The following is a 20,516-nucleotide window of genomic DNA, read 5'->3' as shown; positions in this document are numbered from 1 at the left end:
ACGACCGCAAGTTTTAAATGAAATAATAGTTTAAATGAATATCTTTTTTTATGAAAACGTATATTTGACACGGCACTATGCATATAATGTTTAACGGAGCCAACTGGGTCTTATTTCTAGTTTCTCGTATAAGCTAAGGCAAATTTTTTACCCTCGCTGCCGACTACGAGCTCAAACTAAGTCTACAACTAAAACTAGGATGGTTTTTTTTTCGACGGTTCTGTTTGTTGGAATTGTTAAATGGGTACCCTTATGCTTTTCAAATAGCCGTAGATCAGCCTCAAGTATGTAGTGTTTCGTTGGGTCAAGATATCGCGGACTGGGACGTAGGGTTGTTTATTTCGGGCCCTGAGTGTATTCAAAAGTAAGGATCTAGCGTTACGGAATTCAGCACACACCCAAACTACGTGTTCGATGTCATGATACCCCAATCCACAAACGCAATGGTTACTGTCCGTGAGCTCAATACGCAATAGGTGTGCGTCTAACCCGTAGTGGTTGGACATAATCCGAGACATCACGCGAATGAAGTCTCGTCCTACATCCAACCCCCGAAACCAAGGTTTGGTGGAAACCTTGGGGATGATGCTGTGTAGCCACCTTCCCAGTTCTCCCTTATCTCACGAGCTCTGCCAGTTGACGAGCGTATTCTGACGTGAGATTTGCAAAAATTCATTGTAGGCAATTGGTCTATCGTAAATATCACCGTTTGTTGCCCCAAAGTGTCCGCTTTCTCATTGCCCGGAATGGAACAATGAGAAGGGACACTAAGGTAATCTGAGAAGATTTTTCGGATAAAGCACTCAAATGTCCCCGTATTTTCCCCAGGAAATACGGAGAATGCTTTGCATTGCATGGCTTATCGAGCTTGTAGGAGGCGGTAAAATTATTGTTGAAGATACCGAAGCCAGTGGACCCGTTGAGAAGTGATCCATCAGTATAAAACGCATTGTCGCAGTTGATGTTTTTATATGTGTTATAAAATATTTTAGGGATCTGCTGCACGCGTAAATGATCCGGGATTCCACGAGTTTCTCCCTTCATGGATGTATCGAAAAACACAGTAGAAACAGAAGTATCTAACAAGTTGACACGATTGGAGGTGTATGAGGAAGCATTTATACTTTGAGATATGTGATGGAAATACACAGTCATGAAACGGGTTTGAGAATTAAGTTCAACTAGCTTATCGAAGTTTTCAATTACCCAGGGGTTCAAAACCTCACATTTGATGAGAATACGAGTAGTCAGATCCCAAAAGCGGTCTTTTAGTGGGAGAACGCCCGCCAAAACTTCCAAACTCATCGTATGGGCCGAATGCATGCAACCTAAGGCAATACGCAAACAACGATACTGTAATCGTTCCAGCTTGATTAAGTGGGTGTTAGCAGCGGAGCGGAAGCAGAAACACCCGTACTCAAGCACCGACAATATCGTTGTTTGGTAAAGCCTTATATGGTCTCCTGGGTGGGCTCAATAAATATCTTGTATCATAAACTGTTATGAAAATATTGTGGTGGCACTGAGAAGATTCAAAATGGCATTTGGAGTCAATTTTCGACCTCTGGATATCATCTCAGTTTCAGAAATAAGCATATTGGGCAATTTTTGATTGTATTCCGGCCCATATTCTGTACTATTCGGCCATATTTTGCTGTTTGCCGAAAATAACCCTCTTGGATGGCGTTTCGAGTCCATTCGGGCCTCTGAGTATAATTTTGGTTCCATAAATAGCCATTGTAGGATGTATTTGTTCATTTTCGGGAATCCGGAGTTGCCATATTCGTTTTTAAAAAATGGCATCTGGATCTGATTTCTGGGCATCATATCGATTTCGAGAAGATTTTTCATTGGTGTCAAAATGGCGTCTTAAAAGACTTATATTGGGTGGTATTTGGTGTTTTTCGGAAATCGGGAGTCGCCATTTTGGTTTTCGAAATTACGTCTGGAATTAATTTCTGGTCTCCTCTAGGCAGCATTCTGATTCCAAAAATATCCATATTGGGTGGTACCTGGCCATATTCGGCTTTTCCCAAAAAACCTGAAGTCGCCATCTTTAACCACAAAATGGCGTCTAAAGTCAATTTTCGGTCATTTGATGTCATCCCGGTTTCGAAAATATCGAAATTGTATTTGACCTTGTTCTGAGTTTTGATTGAAAGGAATTACCGTTTCAAAACATGGCTCGACAATTTTTGATAGTTTCATAGTCCACGTAATGATATCATAATTTTTTGCAGTTTGATGTACGCGTAACTAATTTTTCAATCGATTGCTGCAAAAATGACGGGAATCCGTTGAAAACTAACCACTTTTTTGTAAACTAACCAAGTTATTGAAAATTACCAAGCATTTGAAACTGAGAAAAAATATTTCATGTTCACTCCCTCTCTTAGAAGCTTCATGATAAACGTAATTCTACGTCAAAAAAGGTTTTGCATGTACTCTACGCTTTAACTCGATTATTTTAAACCAAAGTTCCCAAATTTAAAGTTTCAAATGATACACTTTAATGATCGATAATGTAGCTTACGCGGATTATAGGAAAGAACCGTGATACGAACGTAAAGAACTAAGAAATTTTTAATGCGTTACTTTTTTCGTTATATGATGAATTCGCGCTACAGGAATTAGTGTAGCGAATATAATGCGGACGAAGTCCCTAGGCAAAAACCACCATGAGACACTTGAGTATCTCACTACTACATGTTCATTTAATGTTAAAGCTGATGTATCTGAATACTCATACTGGGCACAAATATAATAGCGCACGCGAAATCTCTGATAAATAGCCACTCCGAGAGTAAACTAGAGTTGATGAATAAGCGTCAGTTATACAATATAAGCTGTCTATACATATAAAAATGCAGTTCTGTCTGTCGGGCTGTCTGATTTATATGAACTTGGAAGTGACTGAACCGATCGGCGTGAAAATTTGTATGTAGGGGTTTTTGGCGCTAGAGAAGGTTCTTATGATGGTTTAAAACCACTCCATTCTCTGAAAGCATATAGATACCCTTTTCTCACCGGGAAGGGAGGGCTGCCATACAAGTGAAACACAAATTTCGACATAACTCGAGTAGTAATCAAGCAATTTAACCATATATGGAGAGTAAGGATGTTAAAGTGCAAGAATCGTTTCTATGATGATTTGACACCCTCTCTTGGAGAGGGCAGGGAATCCTACACAAATGAAATACATATTTAAATTAATTAAACCGGCAAATAGCAAAAAATGATCGGAACGATGCACAGAGGTCGATTATCGACTCCAAACACTATTTTGATTTCTAAGATGGCGACCTTCGGTTTCTTGAAAACAGCTCGAAATGGTCGAGTACCATCCAATATGAGTATTTCCGGAACCACAATTAAATAGTCAGAAATCAACTAATCATGTCATTTTGAAATCCAAAATGACGACTTCCGGTTGCTGGCAAATAGCACAACACAATCAAATAGGCCAAACATCCTCTCATTCCGATCAAACCAATAATTTCAAACGATTTTCCTTTTGAGTTTGAACGTATCCGATATCCGATTCGCCATGAATTTGCAGACTATAAACAAAGTACTAGGGCAATTTTTGGATGTATGTGGAATCAATTTAGAATGTTTAAAATTATTTAAAAAAAGAAAAAAAAAGAGCGAGACGAAATTTGTTGGGTTACATAGTCAAATATAAAAATTGGCAAAGTTCCATGAACTACAAGCTTAAAATTAAATATGTATAATCAAAAAGCTGGTGATAAATTATTCCCATTATTTCCATTTAGTTAGCAATTTTTTCTAGTTATTAGGCAGCCTTAATCTAAAACAGTTTTTGCAATTATTTCATGCTTTACGAATATTAGAATTTTTAAACAAAAAAATGATGAAATCATTTCCAAACCATTTTCCGAATCTTACCATTTCATCGCGGGATTGAATATAAAAGCTCCTTTCCAGTAAACGCTGATTTACCAACATCAGGCAACCATTTCGATTTTCGTCCACAGCAAGCCCAGAAATCCCCCACGTATCGTAACGAATAACAATTGCTTGTGCCTTCTAGCCGTTCATTTGGGCAATTAAACTGGCATCATCGGTAATCGTTCAATCAATTGCAGCTTTGTCTTCTCCGTTCTCTTGAAAACGAGCGCAAACTATTTCTACGGAGGTAGAAGAAAGGTCGACCCACGTGTGGTGCAATTCAGCAGCTGTCAGTTGAACAGTTTTCGTATGGACTTTTTCTTCCCAATTTGCATTTATCGATTATTGGAAAATTTCTAGACGTTTCAGGTTGCTGGAAAGAAATTTGGTTAAATTGATTGATTGGCAGCTAATATTCGGAAACAGCTTTTCAAAAATAATAATATATATTGTGACAGACTATTGTCACAAAGCTTTTTATGAATCACCGTGTAATTCATCGACAGACAGTCGCACAGCAGAAAGTTGTTACCGAACTGTCAAAGCTTTCGATGCAATGGTGATTGGTTTAGCGGGGGAGCTTATCAAGTTCTTGTTCAACCATTATTAAACAACCGAACACCAAATGAGAAAAGCAGAGTGAGCGCCCTCATTTATACAAACATTTCCTGTGTTACGTGAGTACGATAAAGTAAATGAAAGCACGTTCGTTGAGTTATGAACCTAACCGATAGTCGGTTAACTCTTCCATTCAATGGGTGCGTGTGTGCGTGAAAGGAGCAGTTGTAACGGCAAGGACGACTAAGATGACTTCGAGTTCGTAATCATCGAATAAATAATTTTTAAGCCCATATGTTGAACATATACGGGCGTGAAGCTTAACGGCGGTGCCTGGTTGGCATAATACACCTACTAAACATAGAACTTCCCCACGACATGTGTGAACACATAGACCAGAAAAATAACGGGGTTGGGTTGCCGCATTGCGATGGAAAATGTCTGGTGAATTATGTGTGAACATCGTGTATTCAGGTTTATGAGCAAATAGGCTAAATGTTTGCTCGCTGGAACGGGTTTAGGAATTAAAGGATTTATGGCAGAAAATGTTGAGCAAACTGAAATTAACTTTGCGAGTTCTCTTCAATGGCTGTTATCATAGGATTAGGACTCAGCTCGTAAATGGTGTATGCGTGAGATGGAAAATTTATCGACAAGTAAGTTGATGATAGTTAATGATTGCTTCTGACTTTGATTTTAATGAGAAATTGTATTTCTTATGGACATTACTCGAAAACATTGGCTATTGACTGCAAGGTTTGTGTATAATAAATAGAAAATCAAGCTACGAAAGCGGAAATCAGCACCGAGGCTTCGCCTAGCTTTGCTCTAAAACCTCTATAAGCGTAAAACGCTCTCTATCCCACTTTCTAATTAACGAAGAAAATCAAACTACAATTAAATCTATTAGCAGTATTAACGAACGTTGAAATTCATTTCGCCGAGATTCGAGAACTGGATACAGGAGGGCAAAAATTGATAAATACCATAAAAGTTTTCAGCTAAAAAAGGATAATTGTATAAAAATTTATGTGGGTCTGATTAGACCCACGTGGTATGAATGTGACTAGACGAACATTCGCCAGACGAAGGGTTTAAATGGTCGCCCTACCCGTCGGGGAAAGCTCATTTACGGTGTCGTTGAGACTCGTACTCCTCAGAACAAGGAACGAACAATCCTTAAACCATAAGTGCAAACTAAGCTCCAACTCGTGTGCCGTACTATAAAAGCCGTCCGGCTTTCTCTTTCACGGAGCAATTAAACCATGTTTATAGTGGCCACTGTCGCCGCTTGAACTTCACTCTTCTTCATGCAGTTGGTCTGCTAAGTAAAGCTAACATATAAATCCTCCGGCTTATTGAAGCTTTTGGCGTGTGGTTAGTTTTATTGGCTTTTGTAGAGAATCACTGCTCATGACTTACTCTAGCGACCCGTACATCGCTACTTTTGGTTAGCGACAATAGAAGGAGTAAACTCTTTTATTCATACGGCCTAATGTCTTCCTGCAAACTTGTAACATTTGCTGCTATGCGAATGCAAAATTTTCCAATGCAGACGCACGGTGTTTTATGAAATTGAAGAAGCACCGCGTTGCAACATTTGTGCTTTATAGCCATAAAATAAACTATTTGTGCCTAAATCGCTGCAGAAATTTCTTTCTTTGAGTTGGCCGTTCGCCAAGCAGTCTGTTCGACGGCTTTCTATTCGTTGTCGTTCCGGGCCTTTTGAAATCCGTACAGGCTCGCACCGATTTTTTGTTCTCGTTCTGTATATCCAAACATAATCCTTTTTATGTGTCAGCCTTGAACCCAACTTTTGGCTTTTATTTTTAACGGACAGTGAGTCTACGTTCAGGCGTCGCCTGTTCGCTTACAAAAAATGAAAGAAATGAAACTTCGCCAGGCCAACAGGGACAGCAGTTTGGCACCATCGAAAGTATACAAGTTACTCTATTCAATGTGGCATATTGGGCTTGAGTTGAAGGTTGGGAACGAGTTAATTTAGTTTCTCATCCATCATCTGGTGAAGAAACGCTGCGGTACATTGAACTGGTGGCAAAAGAGAACGCTGCGAAAGTTACTAAATCCTGGTCCGGTGAGCCCGACCAGACTGGGCCTCGTTTCTCCTGCTCCAATTTTCCTTGGATCAAAAAAAAAACAGTGTTTGAATTGAAAGTCTGCCAAAGCTAGTATGTATTTGTTCGTATATGAATGTAGAAGTGTACCATCGAATTTTTGTCTTAATAATAATCGTTTTTTCGGCACAGAGAGTTTAGCCGTTTTTTTTTTCTTGTGCGAGCGCGTGTGCTATTTAATTTTATGTCTACAGTCGAAGTTTTCTATAGCAACATTGCAAAGAAAGAAAGGCCTGTAGAAATGTCGCAATAAAGGATCGGAATTCTATATATGTTAACTCAAAACGACCTGGAAAATGTCAGTGTAGATTTCGTCGCAATGAAAATAGTCGTTTCAAAGAGCTTTGATGGCATATAATTTATAAAAACAGGGATGGAGGCATTTCAGGTTTAGCACTGTAATTACCAATTACGTGTTACGTGACTGATTTTACAAGTAGACAAAATAATTCAATCGCCATTTGCTTCTTCCAAATCAAAATGTTTACACAAAATCGTACATTTTTTTGTAACTTTATTTAGCAGTCAGTGTATGAAAAGTTACTGTTATTTCATCATGTCGTGAGCTCCTTTCGTACATCGAATATGCCGTGTCACGCGTCATGGGGAAGCATGTTATGTAGCGTGTCTTTCGCAGGTTGTGTCAGCGACAATCATAATATTTCTCAGGGTGAGATCCTCCTCTTGCGGCGCTTTCCCTTCCTTTGATCGATGTACAAAGGAAGCTGCGGAATTGTAAAATTGGATTTTCTGTGATAGGATAAGCTTCATACCTGTGCGTATGCCGAAGGGAAGCAAAATAAGAAATGCATGTTGAATTTTCCCGCTCAAGTGGGTGTTTATTGTTTGGATAAGCTGACAGAGCAAAGATTACGATACTTGTTTGAGCAGCAGATGACACTTTTTTTGTGTTCCATCCCGGTGGATCTCTTGATTGGATTTTAGTTTTCGATAGGAAGTCCGATAAATAATTTTCCTAATTAATGTTTTGAAAAAAATTGCTCACTTTGTCACAGTGAAATCTTTGATGGGACATTCCGAATTTGACCTTTCTATATTTTATGGAATTTACAGCTGTTACAGTGTACAATAGCAAAGTCCTGCTGACCTTAGCAGTTCCTCACAACCGACAAACAGTGAACTAGCTATTTCTTTGTAAAGTTCAAACGTAAAATACCTGCGGACAAAAACAAAAGTATACACCATCTCTATGCCGTATTTAGTGAACCGAAAATGCAAATCTAACTTACTTGTTCTTTCTTCTTCACTTGCAGGATCCTTGGTATCGAATAGAAAAAGGATATTGCACCAGCAGCACAGTAGGACAACAAAGTACCAGCAGTGATAGTAGTCAAGGTAGGGGTGATATTTACTGGTGGCGTTTTTTCGACCTTCTTTCGTTCTTTCACACCTCTGTGCCACGCTCGAACGTGTTCTTGTGCCATTTTGGTGTTAAGGATTTGATAAAAGTTGCAGAGCAAACTTTGCCGTTTATAAGCAAGAAATTTTATTCTTGGCTCCTTTTAACATCTTTATAGATTTTTTCTAGCACTTGAACATAAGGATTAGAGAGGCTCAGCGAAGAAAATATAGGGCTCAGTTAGAAAGCGTAGCTCTAAGCAATGTAATTGGAAGATTTCGAGGTTCTAGAATAATTATCAAAACAATCTTTTTGCGCAAAATAATTGGTTCATCATAATTGAACTTGTAACTGCACTGTTATGGAAGTTATTTCAGCTCTTCTGAACCAATTATGGTAACTGGCCTCCGGCAGGACTGTAATTTTTCTTTAGTAGCACACATTTAACCTAAGACCAACTAGTAATCAATTAGCTCTCTGCTCCAGAAAGCTTCTAACTAGTAACAGTGACGACGCTTAAAAAAATGCAACTACTAGCGATGTTGCCTCTTGCTATCGAGTCCAAATAAGTCTTAAGGGTGGAGTCTATTTCGTTTGCCTTGCTGATATCCGCTTGTGGTTTTTAATTCGTCCACCTTACTGATATCTGTGTCAAAAAAAATTTGAAAATTGTGTTCAAAATGTATAGGAAAATTCGGCTTTGAGACTTTTGGAAACAAAAGTTAACAGCGTCACTGTCGCCTGACGATTTTGAATTGAAAGTGACTTTATCTTGTTTTGATATATGCTAAAGAATGTTCTTCCTATCCCTTTTCTAATGATGAGTAGGTTGGAGACGTTTTATGGAGAATATCATGTGTTACAGTAACTTTAGTGAGGTAAGATTTAACAAAAAATGGATGGATCGAACATGTTTTGGTTTGGATTTTAATATATTTTATGTAAAAAAATATGAGCTTTCGAATGGAGCAAGAATTTTTAAGTTGGGTAGAAACCGGTTCGAAAAAAATTTTTTCTGAAAATATTCAGAAAACCCAGGAATCCAAATGGGTAATACCTGACATTTCAAACCATTCGTTCCAGCACAAAATGGCACATTTTCACCCTATGATCCATCGCATGCAAACTTTACCTCTCAGTAAAGCAGCCATATAAAAGGAATTGGGATATATTCTCGAAATTCTCAGACAAAATGGTTGCCATAAAAGTTCCATTCCAGCAATTCAGAAGAAAATGTAGCAAGCCCAATTGAAAAAAAATTCACACTCACCCCAATAACAGAAGATCTGAAAAACGTAGCTGTTGGACATGACGTTGCCTTGACATTTAAACTCATTCAAAATTTTAAAAAATTAGGATGGATATTGTCCACACTCAAAACAAAATTGGGTTCTACTAAGGATTCCATTGATGCCCTGAACAAAGCGGGAAATTATAAAATTTCATACTGTCACTGCGATATAGTTTACATTGGACAAACTGAACGAAATGTAGGGATATATTTCAAAGAAGATTTTGCAGAAGTTATGAAAGCATGTAAAGTTTCAGAAAACGATTCACCACATTTTTGTCACATCGAAAGTTGCTGAAAATATTTTCAACGAGGAACATCCATTGACTTCGGTTACTATTCACCTGCTACGCCCCGTTAGTAATATCTATGAGATTTAGATGTAGCTGGAAGTTTAAAATATTTCAAAACAACATTTATTCATGCTTTTAATAAAGGCGTAGATAACACTGGTCGACAAAAGCGAAAAAATGCTGCCCAAAGTTCGAAATCGCTGCCCTAGAAAGATTATAGCTTTTTAACCATTTCTGTGAAATTTATTGCCTCTAGACAGGGTAGAAATGCGTTAATGTTGCAGTCCCGCATAGTAATTGTCCGCCGGGTTCGTCGCTTCAACGTTATGTATACGAGAAAACTCATTTATTCTCTGGAAAAATGTTGGTGGCTGGGGGCTTCAAAATTCACAGGAATGGCTAAATACCTATTATCATTCTTTTTTTTTTCTAGTTTGAACTTATGGGACACACCTCTGTTGTGTGTAATCATTCTTCATGGCCATTCAATATCCTCCCCAAAATCCCATAAACAACCGCATAATTTACAGTATTACCTCAATTGGAAGAACTTTTCACAACTGTTCGCTTAAAATTGGCTATCCCAACTACCTACTAACTTAGCAAATAAAGGAAGGTTTCCCACTATGCTCTTTACCAGCCCTCACTTGCACTGATGCAGACTGCAAGTCGTGGTTTGATGTGGGAGAGCTCCGTAGCCGCAAGGTTACAGAGTCCGCCTTGGTAAGCGGGTAGTCGTGGGTTCGAATCTTAGCAGAATCAGGCCATTTGGTTGCCAAAGGACTTTGGCATGGGTTTATTCTCCGTAGCCGCAAGGTTACAGAGTCCGCCTTGGTAAGCGGGTGGTCGTGGATTCGAATCTTAGCAGAATCAGGCCATTTGGTTGCCAAAGGACTTTAGCATGGGTTTATTCTCAGGCTTTCCACCAAGTACCTTTCCTTCAATCTGAATTCTACAGTACCGCTGTTTCCTCTCCTTCTAACAAAAATAAGTCCCTGTTATAACAAAACTGGTGTGAGTAACGTTCGAAAGTTCTCTTCAGGGAATTGTAATTAGGCGATATTGTTAGGAGGGACAGAGGCTCGATATAGTAGAGTAGTAAGCTTGAAACGGAAAGGTTAAACTAACACACAAGCACGGATATGAATGATAAGCGTATCGCTTACTTCAATAGTGATACTGCCAATAATAGAAAGTGCGGAGTACAGGAAATACCTGGGCAATATCACAATAGATCTGATCTCTGGTCGCAAATACGTATCTGCGGACGAGTAAATCTATTATTACCAATGATTCCAGTCGTATCTCCATTCCATTTATCATTACATTCGATGTTGATAGTAGAATTTAATGAATATTTTTCATTCTTTCGATATTTGATATCGTTCTACTAATACGGTTAATAACCTAAACTATTGCATGAACTACAGTCGCATCTTATGCACAAAATGTTCACAGCAAATAGCTCTGTAAGTTCATTTAAAATATTGATTCGTTAAAAATTATATCGCAAGTTTAATAAACATCACATTTATATGACGTTCCCTAGATCGCTCCAATAAGTGATGGTGATTAGCTTAAACAATCATCCTGAAAAATATATGTTAGTTACAGACTGTAACTTTGTACCCACTTTTATATGTAATAAAGGAGCCAATCATTGATAAATCCTCTTAATTTCCCCTGAAGATGTCACTGATCAATGACGAAACGTCGGGCAGTATAAAACAAAATCCTTTTATTCTAAATTTTTGAGACTGCTCAGCCGAAAATACACCCAATGTCTGATATTTATGCGCGTTCTTGTATGTATACGAATAAAAGTTTGTTATTCGAACGAATTTCTTGACTTAAAAAAACTAGAAAAAAAAAATTAAAAAAATTACCTCCTCTTGGTGCCGCTGATGGGAAGACTCACTCAAACAGTTCATTCTTTGACTGTTGAATTTGACTGTTTAGAGACAGAAGTAAATTGCACCCTTGTGTAAAACAGTGTGTTTTTGAATCAACAATTTTATATCAGACTAACCGTTTCAGAAATTATTTCAAAAGTCCATTTTTCGTGGGAAAACTTTGAATTGCATCTTTTTCGTTGCTTCGACAATCAGCAATTGACTGCTTTGCTCTCCGATTGCCGAAGGCGACATAAAATGCGAGACATTCAATTCTCAAATGCCCAAATGACAACTTTTTCAGAAATTTCACTACATGCAGCTTTGCTACATGCTACCTTTCTTTCTACAGAAAAGCTATCCAAGAACGAGCTGTGTTTAAAATTAGAACAAAACAACGCCCAACCAAGAAACCATGTCGAGCATTTCCGGAAATAAATATCCTAGTTTTCAAAGGCTTTTCTGCTCGTCGTATAGATCAAACAAAGAATTTTATTATGAAGCAGACAGACTATGGTGCCACCCTTTTCCCCCGCTAATTTACTCTCGCTTGATTGACTTTAAAAACCATTAAATTTTGTTCGGTGCACTTAATAATGATCATCGTTTCGAAGTTTTAAGAGTTATAGCAATGGTTAGTATGCAATTCAATGGCTTGAAAGTTCCATCTCCCATTGAAGTGATTTATCTAATTGATGGTCCGAATCATAGTGGGAGAATGAAAATTTATTGTGAAACTGAATTTGATAGAACGACGGATACAGTTGCGTTCGGGTTGAGCTCTACGGTATTTCATGACTATTTAGTTCCATTGAGTGATCCTATTTCACGTGAATAATTCACTCGGCAGAATGCAGCGTATCTATTGCAACTGTTAGTGACTTCACCAGGGAAATCATTGAAGATAAAAGTGTCGAATGCATGCAACCGCGTCGGAATTAATGGTAGTGCCGCAGGGAAGAGAAGCACTGCCCGGCTTTCAATCGAATAGAGTGCCTTTTGTTATTTGTACCTAGGTCATGGATTTTATCTGACAATTATTAGTCTCCAGCTGGTTTAAATAGTCGTGTATAAATTGGGTCAATATCATCCATCATAGCAAAAACTTTCCATTTGACTAACAATAATATAATTTTCCATTCTACAGATAGTAAGTACAATATAATACTATTTGAATAATTGTAACAGATTTATAAATACCGTATATTCCATAGCCAGTAGACCTACTGACTACCGTTCAAACTATCATAACATTCACCAGGGGCGCTATGTTGCTGCTGTTGCACGATGGCCGGTGCATTCGGATCCAGGACCTCAAACTCTTCGAACTCCATTTCATCGTACTTACGCTTCTCGATCAGCTTCTTATCGTTCGCAAAGTACTGCCGCTCGTCGAAGCTGCCCTTGCCGATCGAGCTCCAGTTGACCAGCTTTGGAGACGTCAGTTCATCGTACTTTCGCTGTTCGGCGATCACACTTGGCTTGAGATTCTCCCAGTGTTCGACCTCTCCACGATTGTTGGCTTTGGATTTTTCGTTGTTGTTTTCATCGTCACCGTCACCGATGATTTGGCCCTGAAAGTTGAAGGTGACAGTTTTGCCTGTGGAAGCAGCACTAGAGGGAGCCGTTTCCAGTGAGTCAACCGTGTCCACGGAACTGTTTGTAGCGAGAGACGATCTACGTGCATGATTCTGCTTCTCCTTGTCCGGTTTGTTACTGGCCTTGTTGATCGTGGCTGCGAAAGCTAGGTCGACGTTTTTGTTTCGGCAAACTTTCGGCGGTCTGTCAGCTGTCGATTGGTGTTCTGTGGGCTTTTGACCCTTGAGGAGGGGTGGAATCATCAGTTGACCGGGGACAGTAGTATGATTGTTCACCGTAACCGTTGTTACTGACGGGTCTGATTGGCTAGCAGACTTTTCCGCAAGAACGCTCTTGTTTGAAACCTCCGTCGACAGACTGTTGATTGTTATGGCCGGTTCTGCTTTGGATTCGTCTGTTTTCTCGATGCATTTTGATTCAATAATTCGGGGTTTAGTGCGAACGCTTAGGGTGTGGTTTTCCAAACGGCTGACCAAGTCACGAACTGATTCTTCGGGTTCCTCTACAGTTGGTGATGGTACAGACTTAGTCTCTTTGTTGACATCGTTATTATTTTTGTCGGAAGAGGTAGACACACCGTTGACGGTCGGCGACGGATGCTCTGGCCGCCCGACGTTCGTCGTTTTTCGTTGGTTTTTTACTAGATCCGGAGGCGTTTTACCGGTGCCTGCCAACTCTAAGCGGCTACTGCAGCTGTTTGATTTAACAAGTTTGAATTTAACACCTGGAAAAAATCAAATCCTGCATTAGTTTCACGTGATATGCCTGTCATTCACCATGTATTTTTGCGTGATTATTTAGAGATGAGGGTGGTTAAGCTAAGCAGGGTAAATATATTGATTTGCGTGTGTGCTTTGTATGACTGTTAGAGAGCTGATCGTTTATTTGGTTTACCCCCAACCGATGGTTATTTACTCGAAGAGAACATAAATTAGAGGAAGATCAAATTACCTTCGCGTACGGTTGTTTTCAGGGGTCGAATGCGAGGTCTATCTCCAACACTACATAGTATAAGATATTATTTCCTACGAAACGTTCATCTACCTAATAGTCACGCAAAGTACACTAAAGTCTCTACATTCTTAAGTTTTAAAGTCAATATTCTAAAACGGAACGGTAATAGTGTCATAGTAGCAGCATGGTTGGTAGGTGGTTAGTTGAAAGTTGTCTAGCTTGTGCGGTAGAGTCCTACTGAAAGGGCCCACATTTCCGGTGTCATTACCTAGACCGTCCAGCTTCGTGCTCGATTGATGGCTGCTTGAATGGCGGCGTTGCTCGACACGGCAACCCTGAGGCTGACAAACCTGGCAGGTCTTTCGCTCCTGGCCACGAATTTCCTTCATGATTGCCTTAGTCATCGTGCTGATGTGTTCACCCTTCTTATCAACTACCCGACCTCCGTAATAGGTCACGGTAGAGCCACACTCGCGAATCTTCTCCAGTACATCTTGGCTGACGTAGTGCGACTCCAGTTCATCGTCCCCAATTAGGTTCTCCTCACCGTAGTAGCCTTCGATTTCATTCTCACCACACTCACAGGGTGAACTTAGATCCCCGCTGGATACGCCACTGGATAGACTCGCTGAATCCCATTTTCGTATACCTGCGTGAGAAACTTGATCAATTTCTTAGATTTGGCAAAGCCCGAACGACTATACTAACCCCCACTCGTTTTCGCGTCTTCGTAAACCTGCTTCGAGGTCGTCCCGAGTCGCAGTGTTCCCTCGAAGAGCTTTCGTACATTGCGCACCGTATCCGGGCTTGGCAGTTCTTCATCCAGCAGCTCTTTGTTGACTCGGATCGGATGGTAGAAGAAGTGCGTCTTCAACCCGGAACCTCTTCTGTTCTCTCCATTGGACAAAGCCCCAGTTGTTATCCGGCAGGTCGTCGCAATACCTTGCGGCGGCTTGTCAGAAATCTTCTCGATCTTTGTCCGGACCGGCTCAATGATTACAACGTTATTGTGCGCGAGCAATTCCTGAAAGCTGTAATCTTGTAGATACTGCATCAAACCATCGAATTGAGCCGCTTTCCGATGGTTCACCAGCAAGTTTTTTTGAAACATTTCGGATTTCATCACCTTGTAGCGCACGTGATCGAAGTCGAGGTTGTTAACATTCTTCGGCTTCACTAACGCGGCCTGCTTCTGTCCCTCGAGCTCGATGATCTCCACCGTTGGACTGAAGCTCTGAAATTCGGTTCCTTCGTCGAACTGATAGGTGGAGTACTTGTTCCGGGATGAGTTTTCCCGCTTGGCCGGCTTCTTCTGGGTCGCTGACCGTTGCTGGTGCGATTGTTTCGGTTGTTCTGTTGAACTAGAACTCCCGGTTTTGTTAGCTTTCGTTTCATCGTTTTTTGACTGCAGAACTGCAGGTTGCTCGACTTTTGGCAAGCGGCCATCATCTACCTGATCTTCGCCAGCACCTCTAGCGTCCGCTTCCTCGAGCATCTTAGACCAGTAGCTACGCATGGAATCCACCTTGTGCAAAAACTCCTTCTTAACCTGTTTTCCATCCTCGGCACTCTTTTGTAGCGTTCCGCTAGCTCCATCGTCGTGAAGGTTCTGCTTTGAATCGATAATCTGAATTACTTGTGGCCGCGGCATTTTTCTCTCTATTCTCTCGCTTTTACTTTCTACAATCAACGAATCGAAAGACTTCGTCTTCACTTCATTAGTTTTTATGAAATTATTAAAAGTCTTCGTCACTATAATCGGAGCCGAAGTGTAAATGTTCTCGGTACTGTTGAATCGTCGAACGCCTTTGAATAACGGCCGATCTACCATGCGGTTTTTAACTTCTCGTCTAGCCTGTTCCTTGAAGGGGTTCGTTTCCTTGAATAAACTCGAATGATCAACCTTCGGACTACCTTCTTTTTTCTCCGGAGGCTTCGGATCCGGCGGTCTACTGTTTACAAGCGGTAATGGTTCCGGTTTGAATTCTTCCCTGTTTGCGGTGGCGGCGGGTAAGTCAGCACTTTTTTTCGCGACTGGTTTCTTCAAAATTGTATTTGTCTTTTCTTCTACCTCGTGAGCTTTGATAATCTGTTCGAGTTCCCGTTCTCGTTTAGCCGCTTTAGCTGCTACTTCGTCGACGATGACTTTCTTGCCACCGAGTTTAACTGTTGGCGCTAGAGCGACCGGAATTTTCACTTGCTCTACAACGATCGGAATAGGTTTCAACTTTGTCTTAGCCTGTTCAATTACTTCCGGATTCGGACGGGTTTTTTCCTTGCTCTCGAAGTTAATTCGATTAGTTGTTTGCTTTCCAACGGTGCTGGCGAATGTTGAGTAGACGATCGGTTCCTGGCGATAGCTCGGGTCACTTCGTGTCGAGGTTATTGACTGTTTCCTACCAAGAGCGGCGGATTTCTCCGCTGGAGTCACAACAATAGCAGGAACTGTGGAAGTATCCTGCGGTGCGACGATTGTTATGTCGCTATCCTGATCGCTGTTCGTGACCACAGAGTTTTCATAGTCAAGCTCAACACCGTAGTCTTTCAGGTAGATCTTTGAAGAAGAACTGTTGAGCACTTCCTTGGTTGGTGTCTCAACAACTTCAATCGAGGATGCTCCTTTATCCGATTCCTCCAGAGAGGTGTCCTCGTCCGAGGGTGGTTGCGTTAGGTTGAGACTGTTTTTGTCCAAGCGTGGAAGCGAATCGAAGTGGTCCCTGTCGGTACGAGTGGAGCGGCCGGATTGCTCGTTGTCGCAAATACGACGTAACTTTGCGTCGATTCGCTCGGAGTTGCGCAGGATCTTACAGACGTCTGCTGCGTCTGGTAGCGAGTTGTATTGGTAATCGTGGTCGTTCAGCGGTTTGTCCTTGAGCTGTGCTCTGTTTTCCGCAAATTCTTGACGTAACTTAAGATTCGAGATTAGTGACAAGCGCTCGATGGTGCCACGACTAGTGTTTTTAATGTACCGCTTGAGTGAATCGTTTGGCTGTATCTTTGGTTCAACTCCTACTATCTTTGGTTTCGGTTTCGTCACTTGGCCGTACAGTGTGTCGATGGTACTCTCCGCCTTCTCTAGGTCTGTTTCCTTGAACAAATCGTCGTAGTCTTCGATTTTGATGTCGATCAGATCCGAATCGTCGCCGAGGCGTACCTGAGGTAAAATTTCCTCTAGCGCTTCTTTTTCGTCACTCTCCGATGAGAGGTAGATGGAGTCGTATGAGATGACGCTGCTACTTTTATGCGAGACTTGACTGTCCTTGATTTCGATGATCGTGATTCCGCTTTCTTCTTCTTCCTTTACAGCATATTTCTTCTCCAGTGGGTAACAATTCTTGATAGTTTCTAGTGTACTGCTTTTGCTGGTTGTACGGGGTTCTTCCTTCAGTGAGATATCGTCCAGCAGCTTGAGATCCGCTTCGATGCCTGTTTCCGACTTGGATGCACCGGAATAATCGCTATGGACTTCTACCTTGGATACAAATTTGGTAGAATCACCGCTGCGGATCGAATTACGCTGACTGCCGTCGAAACTGTTTTGCTGGTGCAGTGAATGTTTGAAGATCGAAGAATCGATACTGTCGAGATCGCTTTTGTCCGTGTGCCACGGAAATGGTTGACCCTGAGCGGTGAAGCGTTTCGCTAAGGTGTAGTTACTTTCGTTCTCTACCAGCTCCGGTCCTTCGCCGTCGTCGTAAATAAAATTGTATCTGGAAAAAGGTACCTTGGGGTTAATAAGTGTATTTTAAGAGGGAATAACAAGTTTACCTGTCTTTGAAAAAGTTTCTATCCACCAGTTTAGCTCTTGGGATGAGTTGTGATCGTCTAGCGCCCCGTCCGTGCAGATGTAGATCGTTGTAGGACTCCTCGCGGATCACCGCCAGACTACGGGTCCGTCGCAAACTACAGGCCTCGTTACTATCGGGATTGTAAAACTCCTGATACCGATGGTGGTGGTGGTGGTGATGCTTCTGCCGCTGGTGATGATGCTGATGATGGTCGTCCTTGTCTTTCCCCTGCTGATGATGCTTATCCTGCTGTTGGCGCTGCTGCTTGCCACTGCTAGCGTTGCTTCCTGCACGAGACGCTTTCGGATTTATGCCGTAGATATCATCGTACTCCTCCCGGCAACTGTCGATGCGCGAATATAGATCGTACAGTCCTGAATCATAGTCGCGATAGCGAAACTGACCAGCACCAACAAGGCCACCGGTACCGGCTACTCCGCCAGCAATCCCCCGATAGCTGGTCGGCAGATCTATATTCGAAAGGGACTTTTGACGCCACCCGGATCCTCGCCCCGGTCCGCCGAATGAGCTGGACGAGTCACGGATGCGCACCCGGTCCACGTAGTTCGAAGCAGAATCAGAGTTTCTGCGAATAAACGATAATAGGATTATTATTTGATATTAGTGTGATAGCAAACTCAATAAGCAGTTTTAAAAATAATCTTCTCTCTCGTTCGGACTTCAGTGGCTATAGAACCCCACTGATGGTACCATTTCAACTGCAGCTCGTAATTTAATTCAGGTTGTGAAATCACACAAAAACAAGCCGCAATATGATAATTAATTCTTTTATCTTAAACCAACGCAATTAATAACCATGCGAAAGCGTGAACGAGTAGGTTCTTATCACGAATGTTTGCGCTCGTAAGCTCACCATGTTATTTTTCCAGTTAGCCCAGCAGACCTTGAATCTAATTAGTACGCCATGGTACGGCGATAACTTTGCGAGATAAAAATGAGCAAAGACACGTGTTCTGTTATTCACCAACTTTCTTGGCAGATTTTTTACCCTACGGGAAACGTTAAATTTATCTTCGTAAAAATCCCTTCAAGTTAACATGCTATCGCTAATTGTCTCGTGCGACACAAAGTAGAGCTTCGCCGACTCTAATTTGGAACTAATAGAATTTTCGTTTCGCTTTAGGCGGAATCCACCGCGATCCGTACGACGGACCACATGCTGCACACCGTGACGCGAATCACGATCTCGTCCACTGCTCTTGAAAGTCCCCCAGTGCAGGGCAGAGAGTGTTTACCGGTGCCGGCATCACGTTCCCGCTGATGTGATAATCAAACTGTCACGAATGCTTTCATCGAACACTCCGAGAGTGTGCGTGCGTGGGGCTGCGTGTTTTACCTCATATGCGAGAATTTGCAACCTATCCTATCTCGGTTCTATTCGTATCGTTCAAAAGCTTAAAGCTGCTTTCATTTACTATTGGTACAAAATCATGGCTCTACTAAGTATACATGGTGCTGTGAGTTCTAATCTAATATACAATGTGCAAGAATTTTAACGTGATTTATTTCCATCGAAACCCCTCAGAATGTTCGTCTTCCACTGATGTTGGAACGTGCTTCGGTTAATCTTTTTCTCTGGTGTACATTTTTATTCATCGAATTTGCGTGCTTCGGCTTGTGTTTCTACTGATAAGTTTTTCCCCAAGGCTCGAAATGAAAGAAAAGAAATGTGTATCTGAATGACGCTGAGGTGTATTTTATCACGATCCTAAACAAGGATTAGCTACTCGTTCGAACGATAGAATACCCAGAGTTGGAAAGCATCTGAAGCTTTCCTGCGCACATAGAAAACACAGAAAAGTTGTGAGATAATCACGATAGACTTTTACTTTGACTATGTTATATGTCGTTATTACTTTCTCATTATAAGTCTCAGTTTAGCCTAGATGAAGACTTCGTGATTGCAATTTAATCAATCTTGCACGGCCTATGTTTAGCTTTGAGACTTTTTCTAGTGGAATAGTTGAAAATTTGCTTTTATAGAAACAACTTTCTTCTTATGATTGCTTTTAAACGTTCAGGAATGTTAAATCAATAACCCTATTCATTGTTATATTTATTCGGCTCAAAGAAAGCCATCCAAGTTTTCAAAAACCTGCAAGATGTGCTGCTATTTAAATATATTTTTACGCAATTGTATAAGTACCGTGGTTTGGGATGAAATTGATTAGTGGAGTGAAGTTGATCACCTGAAAATTCGTCATTAGAAGTACTGATCAATACTAACACTTCGTGTCCTCAAACATAACTTTTATAGGATTCTCGTCAAAACTTGATCAAATTTAATCGAACAAATTTCATTTTGTCCAAAAATTATTGAATTCACTTACGATAACTGACCTGAGGTTACGTTAAATATGGTAAACTGAGCAGACTTTGATAAAAACTAAAAAGTAGTTGTTAATAAGACGCGACCGCTAGGTTAACGTAGAATTCTGATAGCCTATCTTATGTCACTGTGTTTCTGCTTGAGATTCGGAAAAACCCACGACTGCGGTTGATCAATTTAATGGTATGAAGCGGTCAATTTCAGTGATAGTTCTCTCCCAACTGTCTTTTTTTATTCATTGATTGATAACCTTCAAGAGAAGTGATTTTGGATTGCCACTTACCGATGTTTCTAGATATCTCGTTATTCTCCGCTCCGCAATCAAGCAAACAAGACATAACGATAATAACACACGCTACCGGTACACCCACAGTTATAAGCAGT

The 20,516-nt window shown here is 40.9% G+C and overlaps 1 protein-coding gene across 1 annotated transcript in view; it reads left to right on the top strand.

Moving 5' to 3' along the window:
* The window catches only part of LOC129720651 (calcium uniporter protein, mitochondrial), a 208,601-nt gene that overhangs the window by 56,431 nt on the left and 131,654 nt on the right, over nt 1-20,516 (top strand). The window contains exon 2 of the mRNA XM_055672140.1: nt 7,880-7,961. Within this exon, the coding sequence (XP_055528115.1) occupies nt 7,880-7,961 (82 nt within the window). The remainder of the gene's footprint in view (nt 1-7,879; nt 7,962-20,516) is intronic.

Source organism: Wyeomyia smithii, chromosome 2, assembly GCF_029784165.1.
Source record: "Wyeomyia smithii strain HCP4-BCI-WySm-NY-G18 chromosome 2, ASM2978416v1, whole genome shotgun sequence".
NCBI lineage: Eukaryota > Metazoa > Arthropoda > Insecta > Diptera > Culicidae > Wyeomyia > Wyeomyia smithii.
This window is presented reverse-complemented; position numbering and strand designations above follow the sequence as displayed.